General features: G+C 40.8%; 1 protein-coding gene across 1 annotated transcript in view; it reads left to right on the forward strand.

Moving 5' to 3' along the window:
* SNX24 (sorting nexin 24) overlaps positions 1 to 16,524 on the forward strand; it is a 94,210-nt gene that overhangs the window by 51,905 nt on the left and 25,781 nt on the right. The window contains exons 2-3 of the mRNA XM_066603118.1: positions 2,433 to 2,516; positions 5,973 to 6,077. Coding sequence (XP_066459215.1) covers positions 2,433 to 2,516; positions 5,973 to 6,077 — 189 coding nt within the window. The remainder of the gene's footprint in view (positions 1 to 2,432; positions 2,517 to 5,972; positions 6,078 to 16,524) is intronic.

The raw sequence follows: 16,524 nt of genomic DNA on the forward strand, positions 1-16,524 counted from the left end.
GATCGTATGTACAGGATATTAGAAGCAAAGTTACAAAAAGTTGTAAACTAAATACAGAAAGTTATGAATCATTTGTCTAAGAACATTGGAAATGGACCATGAATCCGAACAATAGTCTGGACAGACGTAACCCAAAGGCACCCATTCTTGTATTTCTGTCACCCCTATTGAAATGAATGGAGTTCTGACCGCGTATGTACGCCATTCACAGTGATGTTCCTCAATGATGATGCATTCTGCCTATGCTGTAAGACTGTAACAAACCCTTATATTTGTGATGCTGGAGTATTTGGATCACAGTTGCCTATTCTGGGTGTAGTTGTAGCAAACTATTAGTCTGTACGGGTTTCAGCCTCTCAATGTAAATAAGTGTTTCCATTTACTGACCTCAAATGGAGGTCTTAAAAATGTTGAGAAATTAGAACACAAAACAACTTTTTTTTTTAAACAGAAAATCTTTATTAGCTTTAAACTGGAAAGTTAACAAAGTGACCATTTTCATTTTTTTTTTAGGCAACACAATCCTACAGTCACATGAAGTGGTTGGAGAAACGTCTGACTCATTGGACGTTTTCCTTTAATAGGGAAATTTAGGATAGTTCCCTGTGGATAAGGTCACTGACAGTCGACAGGGTATTGTTTGAAGCATGCTATATTAGTTGTCATTTGAGATAGGGTTAGAACGTGCACTACCAATTTTCTTGAGTCCCTTTCCTCTCTTTAGAAGACCCCATCTGTGTAGCTTGTCACCTGTTATTCACTGTGACCCCCATGACCTGAGTGTCACGAACATGTCATATTGCAGGCTACTAATTAGTGAGTCTAGATGTCCCACTTTCCTTGCCCTGCAACCTTCCGGTAGTTGGCTGTATCAGCAAGTTCTGTCATAGACGTCACATGCAGAAAACATGTGCCGCACGTTGTTTTTGTGCATTAGAAATAAGAGCGGCCCCTGATGATGGTGGAAAGGGCTATGTAGGTCATAGAAAAATTAGCCTGTCATTTCTTGGCCAGATGAATTGTTATGCAAATGTCTGTTTCTTTGGTGAACATTTGATTATAGATAGGAAATTGTATTAGCTGTAACTTCCCATCATTCAACTATTACTTGGATTGCTTCCTTTACTAGCGGGAATGATTTAGGTAACAGTAGGGCAGTTGTGGGGAAATCCGTATAGGCACCTCTCTTCATTGGGATAGAGAAGTGCAGTTCCAATGACAATTAGAACAGCTCAGTAGTAACAACCGCTCTCTCCATTGGTTGACTTTTGGCACTATAAGGGTATGTTCACACAGTGGGATTAGATGCGCAATTTTCTGCCTCTAAAACTGTGGTTATGCTCCATATTTTGTTGTAGATTCGCATGAGGATATGGCCCTGTCAATGGGCAAAATCCATATGCAAACTTTTTGACGTGTTTCTACACTGATCTATGGTTGAAATCCCATAGGCAGATTTTGCCCATTGACAGGGCGAAATCCACATGTCGATCTGCTGTGGTTCAGAGGTTAATCCGCACTGAAAATTCCATGTTCGATCCTAAGCCATTTCCATATTCTGCTGATAGCGCCAGTAATTATCTCCTCCCCTTTATTACCCCAGTTTCTCCTTAAAGGAAGTGATTTGGGTAAAAGTGTGTGTATGTATATATATATATATATATATATATATATATTACACTTAACCCTTTCCAATCCAATTTGTATCCTGGTTTTCCTAGGGGGTTACTCTTTTTCTGCCGTTATACAACGGTGCTTTCTGCTGGCTAAAACTAGTACTGCATGAGGTGACACATTGGATAGGCTCCGACAGCAGAGAAGCTGGCAATATACAGTAAGAGAACCCCGACGGACGTCTTCCAACATCGGAACTGTACAGCCTTAAATCATAATGTCTTCAGACGTCAGCCAGTGGATTGGAAAGGGTTAATAATGCAAATCCTTTATATAGAAGAGACGTATCAGGAAACGTGAATATTCTCTTTCAAGCACTAATGTGTGGGCAGACAGATATTTTCTGGGCTTCATATATGTTCATCTACAGTATTAATTTTTTCGACTTACATTTATTACTTGGTAATATTTTTTTACAGACCGGCCGTAAACTCCTATATTGAAGCTATCTGTGGTGGAAAATAAATCAAGGGTGATGTGCACATTATTCCAACCCAGCCTAGGGAGTTGCCAATAGCAACTAATCAGATTTTAATTTTTCCAAAGCAGATTGGAAAAGTGTGGTTAAATAGAAAATGCCCCAAAAGCATACATCGATGACGCTGGTTCTGATTTTCAAAGCAAAGTGATGTAAGATTAGGAGCTGCCTGTGCATTTATACCTTCTCATAAGCATAGATTGCATATTTAACTGTATGTAATATGTTTCTTATACATAATCATATTGTAACAGATGATGTTGGTTTTCTTTGTTTTCAGGTTTTTAGAATAGAAGTATTAGTAAATGGAAGAAGGCATTTTGTTGAGAAGAGATATAGTGAATTCCATGCACTTCATAAAAAGGTAAGTTGGAAGAAGACAGAACATTGGTTTTGCCATAATGATGATGATATCATGTCTCATGTGACAGTAAATAGTTACTCTTATACTGTTCACAGCTCCGTATCTATCCATAACGTACATCAGAGAATACTGCTATATTAGGGAATTGCATAAGTATCGGTGCTGGGAGTTTGAACGCCTTGCTTTACTACAAGGCCGTAAGTAGATCAATGCTCTTCCACCACAATCAGCATATCGATTTCCATAAAGGTCAAAAACTCAGGACAAGGGCTGGAACTTCCCTCAAAGCATTGAAGAAAAGCAGTATCCGCTCTCCTACCGGGTTACGGATGTGTTAGGCAGACACAGGAGCATCCATGATGTAAGTGAATGAAGGCTTTACCGGTGAATTACCAGAAGATCCATAGAAAAACAAAGAGGATCGTTTGTGTTTTAGGCGTGCGGGATGCCCCTTGTTACCGCATAGAAACAGCAGAGCACCAATAAAACCCAGACCAAAAGTATGAAACACACGTTAAGAACATTAATGATATTAATAATGAAGTCAACATGACTTCATGCTCATTAAGAATGCATGCTCATTCTTAAATTTAATAAGAAAAGATGACACAAACAGAATTCAGTGCCAAGGCGCCATAAATCTACAGGGTGAGCGACATCTGCAAATGAAAAGATAATTTTACCAATTAAATAAATACCTGACTTAATTACCTATGAATATATTTAAATTAATCTTTGCAAACTTTATAGAAAATAAAAAAGTACCGTTCTCCCACAATGTTGTGCAAATATCTGAAACTAACAGGAAATGTTTGGCGAAGATGATTGCTGCTACCGAAGGGTTAATAAGATTAAGGGTTCACTTACTTTTTCTTCCTATACTGTGGATATTTTACTCAACAAGCTCAATAGAAGACATGAATGTTTGTGACTTTGTTACATTGTATCTGTCCATAATTGTGACAATCCGATCACATTGTATCAGTGATCAATGCAAAGTGTTCGTTTAGTCTTCTTACACGGCACTTCTGATGGAAGGATCCCTATTATCATGTGAGAAGTACACTGAACCCATAGAGTATAGCAAGATGGGACACAGAAAAAGAGGAGTGTTGGTGTAATTGTTTTATAATGTCTCATTTATGAATGTAAGGATTAGAGCTGTGAAATGATGGGCCGCACAGTAAGTATCCGTCTCGTCATCCTGCAGGACACCTGCATTGTTTCATGTTTGCCGTTCGTCATCCGGCATAATTCATCACTCACCCACTTGCTCTGTCATGGACTCCAACAGCTGTGATGATGGCCGCTTGAAAGCTTGGCACATTTATAAAGCGAAGGAAAAGGATTTAGAGTTTTTGCCTTGACACTGATAAGTAATGAAAAAGACCTCAGACTGTAAATCCCATAGAGGCGAGGAGCTGCCGCGTTTAAGTCAGGCGCCAAGTGGAGATTTCTGAATGAGAAGAGAGGCGATGCACTAAGCATTTCCCTTCATTCATAACTACAGCTAAGTAGTAAAATACAGTTGGGTATAATGTACAAAGGATCAGGCAGAAGCAGTTTGTACAGTATATAAACATAGTTTCCATGTCCACATTTATGAGACTCCGCATGCCAGGTCACTGCGCCAAGTACAGAGCTGTCTGCTTCTGCAGAAAGACAGCTCTGTACATGCAAATGCCGCCTTACCGATCTGCTAGTGATGACCTATCCTGAGGATAGGTCGCCAGTATTGTAGAAGTGGACAATCCCTTTAAATGTTCTTTTATATGCCCGAATCATGCACACAGTCTATCAATTATATCTGGTGTATTCCTTTAACCCTTTCCAATCCAATTTGTATTCTGGTTTTCCTAGGGGGCTTACTCTTTTTCTGCCGTTATGCAACAACGCTATATGCTGGCTAAAGCCAGTACTGCATGAGGTGACACATTGGATAGGCTCCGACAGCAGAGAGGCTGGCAATATACAGTAAGAGAACCCGGACAGACATCTTCCAACATCGAAGCTGTATAGTCTTAAATCATAATGTCTTCAGACGTCAGCCAGTGGATTGGAAAGGGTTAATAAAAAACTAAAAGGGGTTTTTCCCAGCTAAATAAACGAGGACAGGACTCTCCAAATAGCTAACTATAATGAATGGTAGTATACTCACCCTTTTAAAATGACCAATCCAAATGTTCCCAGTCTCTCACTGGCTCTTTTTTTTATTTCAGTGCTGTAATAACCTGTTCTTTCTTATCACATGACCCCTGAGCTAGTCTGTGGCTGCAGAGGTGTATGGGACATCTGATTTAGGTGCATTGTCACTGCCTTCCTGGCTTGTCTCATTGCTGTGATACTTATGCGATGTCACATGAGGCCTTAGTGGCAGTATATCAGCAGTTGTGCATCAGCACTAGGTAGGGGCGGTGTTGCAGGGTATCGGCACACCTCTGGACAGGATTTTACCATCTGTGGAATCAAGAAAGCAAATTTTTAATGCCCAAAGCATCAAAGCCAATGCTCCGGAGTTGGCCTTCTCTCTGAACTGCTCTCCTCTCTACATTGAGCGGCTCTATAGCTCTGAATGAGGACTGTAGCATCCAACAAGGAGACCACTACAGCTGTTGATCAGCTCAATGCCGAGAAAGGAGGGCTCTAGGGCACTTGTGGTGGTGGTGGCTGCACGAAGGGGATTACAACTTTTTTGTTTTTGCAGTACTGCTGATAGTAAAATCCTACCCAAAAGTATGCTTCCTCCCCCGGCCCTATCTAATACTGTCAACCGTTTTACTTTTGTAAGACTGCTGACAGGCTCCCTTTTTAATATTACATTTGTTCAGAGTGACTCAATACTTGTGAGAACCAATAGGACTAAAATAAGCTTTAACCCATTAAATCCTCTCTCCCTCCGCTGTTCCTGTGATTCGTTCATCACTCACCTGACTACTGCAGCCAATCAGTGGCCTTAGCATTGATCCTTGCATGCATAGCGTTGGCACTGCAATCAGTGATTGGTCGCAGTGGTCTAGCGAATGATGTATCTTATGTTGCTGTAGAATCAGCAGGGACTGGCGGCACTGGGGTGGTGGGGATATTTAATATTTAAGCACTGGTTATTTATTTTTTATTTTCTACCATTCTTTGCTCACAGGCAAATTACTTAAACTACTAGATACTCCCTTTCAGTTTTCTCTGTTAATTGCCTTTTAATTAGCTAATTAATAACACAGTCTATTGTTTCCGGGCAGGCTAGCATGGAAGCTTCTATCAATTTGTATTACCCTCTGCTGCCACTCATTATTGTTGATCACTGCCAGTGGTTCCATTAATCACAATATAACAGGGAATTGCCATTTATACATACAGTATATGCCTTAAGACATCATTTAAAATCGCCTTGAAACCAATTTGTAAAGAAGAGGCTTGTAATACTTGGATGACTTTCAACATGTGTAATTTTTTCTTTAGCTAAAGAAAAATATTAAAACTCCAGAGATGCCCTCAAAGCATGTAAGGAACTGGATCCCTAAAGTGCTGGAACAAAGGCGGCAAGGACTTGAGTCATACTTGCAGGTAAGAAGATGTTTTTTAGATTTGTGGAGGATATATTGAACTGTGTTTCTAGACAAGTAGTCCCCCAGGGCAAAGGCATTCCAACCAACTATTTCAAAGAATTCGACCAGTCATGATTTGCAGAAGATGAAGAAGTGGCTGTATGGAGCGGAGGTTGAGCATGCTACTCCTTAGAACTCTATGGCAGTTACGAAAACAGTTGAGTGAGAGCATATAGCTTTTTCAGAAACTCTCATGGAGTTTCTGAGAGTGGCAGGGTACATGCTCGTCCATTGCTAGATATAAACTCTTCGAGATGAGGTACTGGGGACTTGGGACCCAACACTCGTGATCATTGCGGTTCTCGGCAGTGAAGTCCACAGGGATCTAATATTAGCGGAGCTTTCCAGGGCTAAAATTGTTTTTTCCATGACATAACCCCTTAAGCACCAGGGTGTCTTGGTACTAAAGGACCAGACACTTTTTAGGAATTTTACCCATGTGATAATTTTACTGCCCTATATATTTTTTCTCAGTTACCAAAACGATTTTTGCAGTTTGTGTTTTTTTTGCCATTTATATATAGGGCTATTTTAAAAAAAATAAAGTACAGGAATGGGTTTCTCATTTTGTTTTGGATGTTCTGATATATAATTTGTTTAGTCTTGGATTACAGGGTACATATATGGTGACCGTTTTGGTTAGCGTAGGTGGTGGGTAATTTGCTTTTTTTATATTTTTAATAAAATTTTAATTAAAAAAAATTATTAAAATGTATTTTTGTAACTTTTTTTCTTTTAACCTCTCTGCCCATGAAGTCCTAAAAGAACTCAGGGGGGGTCATTCACATTGTCTTCTTTTTTTTTTATGTTATGTTTTCTTTATTTCATACTTTTCCACCGTAGCTGGGGCATCTGTTAGTCACTAACAGCGCTGATCTACATCTGCTAGGACCCTGCAGCTCTGCTTTGGCAGAGGGCATCCAACAGACGTTTGATCGTCGGGTCGAATAGAGGAAGTAACACTTCCGCTTTTTCCCTTCACTAAATAGCGCTCATTGAGTGCTATGTAGTCTGCAAGAGAGAAGGCAGAAGCGGTTAAAAAAGCTTCTGCCTTCTCCTCAGGGTCCTTAGCTGTGACTAACAGCTGAGGACAATCCTGTGCCGTATTTTTGTTATTGGCTGGGATTAAAGCCCAGGACCAAGCACCGTAAATTTTCAGTGCCTGGTCCATAATCGGTTTAATTAGCCTCAAAACCAATCCTTTCTCTCTGTTTGCACTTGACTATGATTGCTACTATTACATTTTTTTACACTATTGTGGCAGTTTTTATAAAAAATTGTCTTTGGATAGCCTATTTAACTCATCAAATGCTGGATTTACTATGTGAGGTTCATTTTCACAGAGAAAATAATAGCAGTTGGTATTGAAGTGCTTTAATAGAGTTTTATGCATTCAGAATTCAAGGTTACATATAAAATCTGAAAACAATTAGTTCACAACCCGCTGTAAATGTGCGGCAGTGGTACACGCTGCACCTGATTACTAAAATTCCATACGCCTTTCAGTTCTGCTCTTTGATAAATCTGAAAAATTGCCTCATCCACTTTTTCTTGCAATTATCTGCATTGATTTCCTTTGTAACGCTGTTTAAATAGAAAAATAGAAGACAAAATTGGAATCGGTCGTCCCCGCGGAGCAGTCTTTTGTTTTTCTGTGATAATGGAGGCTAAAAGCACATCTCATTGAAGAGAATGAAATGTTTTTATACAGTGGTATCTGATCCGGCAGAAAACACTAGCCTCTTCTTGATTCTTATTAAAAACTTTGGACGTTGTGTTAAATAATATTAATGGCCCCAGTTGTAAGTACTTAACAGTCCTCTTCCCGTACAAGTGAATGTATTGATTGATTTGGGCTCGGCGCAGCGGTTCAGATTATACGGCTGATTCTATCGGAACCTTAACTGCTCTTGTTAAGTGCATGGCCTATCTTTAAATGAATCAAGATGATGATGTAGATTAGCGAGAGCCGACGACCATCCATCTCCTTGTGATCAGTTAATAACTTGAATCCATCATCGTGTATATCAGTTGGATGGAGTTTATAGGATGAATTCATGTCTTCAGGAGCTGCAAAAAAACCCACCGGCTGAGTTCAGATTAGATAGGGGCCTAAATAAAACACACAGTCTCACAGGTACAATATTATTACGGTCTACCCAGAAAGCCACTCTAAATTAAACTACAGGAAAATTCTCTTTCCATTACCGTACATTATTGTTGGATGGCACACTGTGGTCCTTTCCAACTTGTGCTTTTATTACATTTTGTAATCTTTTTGAATACAATGAATATAAAAGATTATATATCTCTCTTTTTTAAGGCCTCGTGTCCACAGCTGTATTACCTCTGGTTCCCATATATGGGGCTTGTAGAATTCTTTCGGTCCACAATGTACTTCTGAGACATGCGCAGGTTAAAGAGAAGCAGTCATGTTCAGAAACGTCTAATGTGTGGGCAGCGTGTTATAGAGCAGGAGGAGCGGAGCAGATGGATATACATATTTATGGGGAAAGACTTAGTAGAACAATACATTTATAAACATCTGCTTATTTTGGCCCTAGGATTTCAGTGGGTGGTCCTACTTGGTGATATAGCACTATCTTTAACCCTTTCCAATCCACTGTCTGACGACATTATGATTTAAGGCTGTACAGCTCCGATGTTGGAAGACGTCCGTCGGGGTTCTCTTGCTGTATATTGCCAGCCTCTCTGCTGTTGGAGCCTATCCAACGTGTCACCTCATGCAGTACTGGCTTTAGCCAACATATAGTGCCGTTGTATAACAGCAGAAAAAGAGTAAGCCCCCTAGGAAACCAGGATATAAATTGGATTGGAAAGGGTTAAGGCCGGTTTCACACGGCCGAGAATCTCGCACAAGTTTGGTGTGTTGTGAGATGCACGAAATCAGCGCGACTATGAACTTCATTCTTTTGAATAGAGTCCTTTCCCTGAGCTATGCGGTGAGGGAAAAAAATCATTGCATGTCCTATCTTTTCACATTCCATAGAACGCATCGCACATTGTTTCCAATGGGACAGTAAAACACATCGCATGCTGTGCAATGCGACATTTCCCCTTGAAAACAATGGGAAACGCCTGTTGATCCTCTAATGACCTGAAAGCCGCGCCGGAGGATCCCTACTTCACAGAAGTGATTGCAGGCATTTTTGAAAGAAAAACACCTCACATCCGCTTAAAAATCCAAGTAGGCAGCCAAAGGCTCCTTCACACTAGCGAGAAAGTCACACGATTTTTTCGCGATGTGAGGGTGAGGGAAAACGCATGATTATGTAACCAATGGTTTCTTTCTCATTTTTAATGATTTCATTGTCATTTGCGATGTTTTTACTCCTGCGATGCTGCATGAAAAAAAATCGCAGCGTCTACTTTCTTTTTGCGATATCGTCCATTGTTTTCTTCTTCTTGTGAAAGCCATGGTGGAGATTAAGGAAACCCTTGCAAGGATGTAAGACCGATTCCGTGTGAAAACACCTCACATCCAGGGGTTTTCAGAAGGACAGCGAGGGCGATATTGGGCCGTGATTTAGGGCCCGATATCGCCCCCTCCAGTTTGCAGGAGCCCTAAGAAAGGGTGTCAATCGGTGAGTAGAACCACCCACTGGACTCCTGAGCCCATAATAAGCAAAGGTCTCTATTAATGAACTATTAGTTCTACTGAATCCTTTCAAAAAATACAGTATGTAGATCAATCTACTCACTTGGCTCCAAAACATGATGTTTGCACATTGGAGTGCATTTTCAGTGTGACTGGTTCCCTTTAGTTATTAGCCATTGATTTCAGGTAGAAAAAAGCCTCATAAAGGCACTACACAGTGACACATGGAGTGCCGGCTGCTCCATACTACAGACCAGTAAGGACTATGTATGCAGCCAGCTGTACAGTGTCCGTACGCATGACATTGGTGTGTGTATAAAGGCCCATTTAGACCGAACGATTATCGACGTGTTTTGTGCGATAATCATTGTCTAAATGTGCCCAACTTTCACTGCTCAACCGAACAACAGTTTTCAGTTCTGCTTGAAAACTGTCAGTCAGCAGAACAGCTGATAAGCAGAACCATACCCTGTGTCTGCTGTCCATGGTGCTGAATTCTCCATGGGGAGCCAGTGGCTGAACAATGGAGCTAATTACAGAGCTCAGACCTCCTGCTGAATTGTGTAACAGCTCCCAGAAGCTCATCTGCATGCAAATGAAGCTAATAAAGTACTAATAGCAATTAGTGCCTATTAGTACTTTATGCAAAACAATCTCTGGTCTTTCAATCTTTTGAAAGATGTGTGTGTAAATGGACACATACAGACTTACGTAAATAGTATTGTATTTACATCAGTTTCTTTTTAACCTACTATGAAGAAAGCTAAGAAGAAGCTGGACTATTCTGTAAGGGTTGGCAATACTCTTTCCTTTACTCAGAGGAAGTTTCTCCTAGCCCAGGTGAAAGATAACTTGGTTTGGGAGATGCTTGAATTCTTTCCTAATATCCGGTGCGTTTTCCATACTGGGGCACAAAAGTCACAAAGTTTTGCACAACCCCTACTTGTACAAAAGTTTGCAACTTTTCTTCCTCCTGCACTTGCCCTGCCTTCTTTTCAAAAATTGGGTGGGACTTGTCCGGAAGGGGTATGGCCGCTCTGGACCAACAGATTTATGTGTAATTTATGCTAGAAATGTATGTTAGGTTCGCCTGGTCCCAACCTTCCTCAGAAGGCGCACGGAGGCTTGGGGGATGAGCTGATTTCATGAAGACACATGCACCTCTTCATGCATTTGGCACACCATGCACTGGGGGAAATTGTGCTAAGCCCACCACAGGAAATGCCAGGCTTAGTAAATTTCCCCCAAGGTTTGCTTCTACATACACTGTAGAGTCTAATTCCATTTACCGGTAGTACTGATAACCTTTAAAAAAAATATTCTCCTTGTAAATGTTCCCTGAGGGTCAGTGCTGCTGCTCTGGTTTGGAGCCAGAAGCTCCTGCAACATCCATGTGACTGCTCAGCCAATCACTGGCGTTAGGGGAGTTTATGGAGGAACAACTGCTGAGGCCAGTGATTGGCTGAGCAGCCACTTGAACAACGACTGCAGTAATAGCTTCCAGCTTCAGACGGGGTGCGGTTGGGGGGGTACTAGGCAAACATTTATTTTACCCACCAACATTCTTCTCTATCAATTTTTAACTAATCTCAGAAAACCATTTTTAATGATGCAGTTAATATTTGTACTGGAAAGTCTAACTCCGCTAACCTAACTTGTATTGTAATCTGGTAACAACAAGGATCTCACTATTGGTGCTGTACATTTTTTAATATGTAAGTATTTGCTCTGATACCTCCTTCTCCCCTGCTTTCAGTACACGTAAGAAAACAAGATATCCGTCCATACTTTGTCATCTGTGCCGCATAGTAGACCTGACCATAATACAATATATACAGAACATAAGACAAGTAACCTTATATCGGTGTCCAGTAATTGCATTAAGCAAGACAGCTTCCAATGGGGCTGTTGACAATGGCTTGCCAATAAACTGACGGAAACCTGGATTGAACCCTTAAGGAAACCATTCTAAGTTAGTCCGCAGGATCCATTGGTTGCTGTCCGGACACAGCGCGTCCATCACCACTTCCGTTTTTTAAATAGAAGCTATCGTCTTAGTGCGTCTTGTGCGGAAATGTGGCCTAGGGGTTTTGAGGCCAAAATGTAGCATCTAATGTAATGCTTCAATTGGTAGATTACAGAATAGTTTTTACTATTTCCTATTAGCATCCTCCTAATTAGCTTGCATGTATACCCGCTCTCCTTACTACTATCCTACAGGTGAAAAGTGTTCTGAAGTGAAACTTTAAGACTAAGCAAATCCACGGCTTCTTTTCATTAATGTAACTAGTAAAGATTAATGTATATTTCTCTTGCTAATTCTTTCCAATTACTTAGCTGATATTAATTCCCCAGCTTTGTTAATTATTTCAAAGCATGGTGGGTAATTTTTAGCTATATTTCCACAGCAGGGGATTTGAACTGTATAACCTTGGCCTCTGGAAAGAAGTCTCAGCAGACCAAGCCCTCTGACTTAAGTCCATTCATTTCCAGATCAAGCCTAATTGCAGCAGACTGGCTGCCACAGGTACATTGGCTATCCTGCGTACACAGCATGTACGTCCTTCTCCCAACAAATAAAAGATTAATTGTTCGTTTTCTTTCCATCCCTGGAGAAATGCAGCTGCTTAATCAAGAAAAATATATATTTCTCTGTTGCCTTTCTTATAACAAATAGCAATAGGAGGCCGTTGGATTTACTCAGTGAGAAATATTTCTACTTTTCTATAACTGCAGAGAAATAAATGTATAGCGGCAGGGGGATTAATTGGTAGTGTTCACATTCCTCACGGTAAGTAATTTAGCTAGTGGGGCTTTTATTCAGAGTAATACTCTTGGATTGTATCCCCATTCGTATAGCGCGTATCTGGAGAAATCCAATCAAGCAGACAATAGTGAGGAATAAAAACAAAAACTACGCACGCACATAGTTTTAGCAAATTGCCCTTAATTGCTTAAGCACAACATGGTTTCCAATTATAGAACTTGCTGAAAGCAAGCACCATTAATTCTGTCTTCCGCAACCTGATAAATAAGCTATCAAAGTGGAACCGATTCATTGGAAGTAATTAGTTCCATACTTCGCTTTACAACTAGGAGACGTCTGCCCTGGCCAACGCACGTAAGTCATGTGAGAAAAAACCTCAGTTGTCTGAAGGCGGTGACAGACAAATAACCGGCTGGGATGGCTTTTATAGTCCGGTACAGATCTATACATGCAGCATAGTTGTTACCTGCCATCAGCTTGGTTTACAACGTACAAGAAGCCACAACAGAAGTGTGATCGAATCCATTATAAGTTAGAGTTGGGCGTTGGATGTGTCACGGCATCCGTTATGGACAGAAGCCACACTGCCGATGTGAACGGAGCGTCATCCCTTCTTGTGCAGTTTCACGAGCATTACTGCAGAAGAGTCATCTGTAGGACTTCAGCTTGACCTGGTGTACCTGTCTGTCTTCATAGCTCATAGTAAGCACTGTGTACACCTGTCAGTGACACATATGGCTCAGCATTTATTGTCCATTGTTAAAGTGGTCAGAAATATATATATTACTCGTTCACATGGGCAAGAAAATGTTGCGAGTTTTGTGCGTTGCGAAACACACAATAATTCGACTCGCAATGGGTGTATTTCTATGACCGATTTTTCTCTTGCCGCGAGAAGGAAAAGTCACTGCGTAGAATAGAACGTGCAGATATGAAGCCTCCCGCACATTGCGCAGAACACAGATGGAGTGTCTCTGTGCTGTTCGATGCGACCCATGCCCATGAATGTCAAGCATGACTCACTCTCACCCGTGTGAATGCACCCTAATTGTGCTACTCTTACCGGTTGAGTCTCAAAAACTGTTACACCCGTTTAGCAGTTGGGCTACTTGATATACATAGGCACACCCTCTCTTTAGTAGTAAATCCCCCATGTTGTCCATATGTCGTAACTAGGCATGTGGAAAGCATGAATAGAGAAGCCCCTGTAAACCTTAAAGCGTATGCCTGTCTGATTTTTGTCATTGCAGAGTTTCTTAAGGCCATTTAGGCCAGGCCAAGAATCTCGCGGTCCTCATTCGCCCGAGCGGACAAGCTGATGACACATCTGCCCTCTGCTTTCTTTTGGAACTGTACAATTCTCATTGAGAATCGCGCAGTCCTCGCGAACGATCAGCGTTTAAACTACATGAGAAGTGCACGAGCCGGCGCTGGTTTTTATGCCAGCTGAAACTGAACGAGTGAGAACCTCATGACTGTCACTCGGCATTCGGTTATTTGCCCGCATTTAAACTGAACGATTATCTTCACTTTCGTTCATTTGAATGATTTATAGAATGATAATCTGCCTAAACGAGCCATTATAAAGGGTTCCACGTGAGGACAGTGTTTTTTAATAATAATAACGATTAGGCTCTGCCAGAGGCAGAATGTCCAAGGCTACCTGTCAGTATGCAAGTGGCAGGCATAATACACTGCACTACATAAGTAGTGTAGTATATTATACAAGTGATCAAATGATTACATTGTGGGACTAATAAAACTCCTTATACATGAAAATCAGTCCATTGTAACAAGTGCCAACTGACAAAGCATGTCGATCGGATCAGAGCATACACGGCATAAGATCGCTGGTAAGATGGCAAACGATTGGTTATAAGATCACTTGTCGCACAAGTAACACAAGCCAACCAGTGAACATTTTTCTGCCCACATAAGACGCAATCAGCTGAGCTGACGAATGAGTGTTCACTCGTTTATCATGTTGATGTGGGTATTTACATATCCTAATGATTTTGTTGACTCTTGCCCATTCACCAGGCAATGTAAAAGGCCCTTAAAGGGGTTATCAGGGACTTCTTGCATTTTTTTTTTCTTTTTATGATCGTTGGTGGGTCTGCTGCTCAGGATCTCTGACAATCCGTTAATTCCCCGTGCTGTTGTCACTACGTGCAGAGCCAGAAGCAGGTTGTACTGACTATAGTGCAACGGCCTGGGTTGGTATTGCAGGCAGAGCTCCTATTGAATTCAAAGGAGCTGCGTCTGCGATACAAACCTTGACCACTGTGTTATGGCCAGCTCAATCTGCTTCCTGTGCTGCTTGTAGTGACATTGGCACGGGCAAGCAGCTGATGGTCAGTGATCCCAAGCGGCAGACCTTTGCTGATCTTCTATTGATGGCTTTTCCTGGGGACAGGTCATCAATAGAAAATAATAAATAAATAAAACCTTTAAGTCTTAAAAAAAAAAAAAAAATTCACTGAAGTGTAATAGAAAAAAAGTCCAAGTAAAGAAAAAAACACATTTTTCCCTGTAAATTGTGCTTTTATAGAAAAAAATTAATGAGCGCAACAATAAAATTATGATGACTTTTATCCCACACGTTGAATGCTAAATACGTTTAAAAAAACAGAGTAACAGTTTTTTCTTAAAGTGATAAAAAAAAAGTGGTATGTATTGAAAAATGGTATGTTATAGAAACTGCAGCTCGCCCTACAAAAAAACAAGCCCTCACACAGCTTTAATGACGGAAAAATAAGTTGTGTCTTGTTTACAGAACTTATTTCCACTGGATGGAATTTAAACAAACTGCTCAGCATGGTAAACTACTTCGGGACGCCCCTTGAAATGTCCATCTGTTTTTTGGTTGGGTCGTTCTTTTCCTGCCTTCCATTCATGCTTCCCATCTCCCCACTCCCATTTTGTTTTCTCCACACCCTCTTGCTTTTTATTGTACATTTTTCTCTTTTCCTTGCTTACTATTGGTATATATTTAGAAACTCCTGGGTTGGATCCGGAGCTGGAGGCCTCCTGCCTGCTGCAATTGCTTCTGTACCTGCTTGTTGGTCTGTATAAGTTGTTATATCTTGTGTGGTTTGTGGTGTAGGGGTGTGTTTTACCCCCTCTGCAACTCCACCCTCTTTGTTATAAGTAACTTTTTTATTTATTTAATTGCTTGGTCGGTGGGGCCCAAAATAAGGTCAGTCTCTAAAGGGTTAATAAAGTTAACAAGAGGAAACCAGTTTTAGAAGAGAACATTATAAAGATTACATTCAGTGCAGTGTTCCTCCGTCTCATCTCGGTGTAAATAGGATTGGTCTTCTCAGTAATTGCACGGCTCTATGTTTTTTATTTTGCCCTCCCAGTCCCTGAAGAGCTGTGCAAGGAACAAATGTCAAAAAGTAAAAAATGAAGAATCCTTTTGACAAAGCCTTGGTAACATTACTAAGTTCATTTTGAGAAAATGTGTCAAGTTTGGCCGCCAAAATAAATGCCTTGGGTGCGTAAAACAGAGAGCGTTGTGACCCCTGAAGAAGAAAATCAATGGTGATTCATATTTCATATGTCTGTAATTGCTTGTGAAAACATAGTAGATGTTTGGAAGGCAGAAACTCTTGAAAGCATTCTTTTCAGCAAAAATGTCTTCTAGTTTAGAACAACATCCGCGGAAAATAAAGCCGTGGTCATTTCATTCTCATACAATTTACTGCGGTGGACAAAAAGCTCCGTGTGACATCACTAGCCAGCTGGGTTGTGTTCAGCAATCCTAATCCTACACGGTGACGGAATATCCCTCCCCTATACAAAAGGAGATGGCTGTAGGAGGGCCCCGTGTGTTGGGCAAGATGGTACTGCAAAGCCTCTGTCCATTCACAGGGCACAAGCATTGCCCGCTTTCTTTGATGGGTTCTTACTGGCATCTTGCCTCTAATATATGGATTGATTATAGTAATGACTCTAGATTTGTCAGAATTTCATTATCTAATATAATATCTAAAACAACTCACAGGATGCAGCAGT

The sequence above is a fragment of the Eleutherodactylus coqui genome, chromosome 5, assembly GCF_035609145.1.
Source record: "Eleutherodactylus coqui strain aEleCoq1 chromosome 5, aEleCoq1.hap1, whole genome shotgun sequence".
In the NCBI taxonomy this organism is placed as follows: domain Eukaryota; kingdom Metazoa; phylum Chordata; class Amphibia; order Anura; family Eleutherodactylidae; genus Eleutherodactylus; species Eleutherodactylus coqui.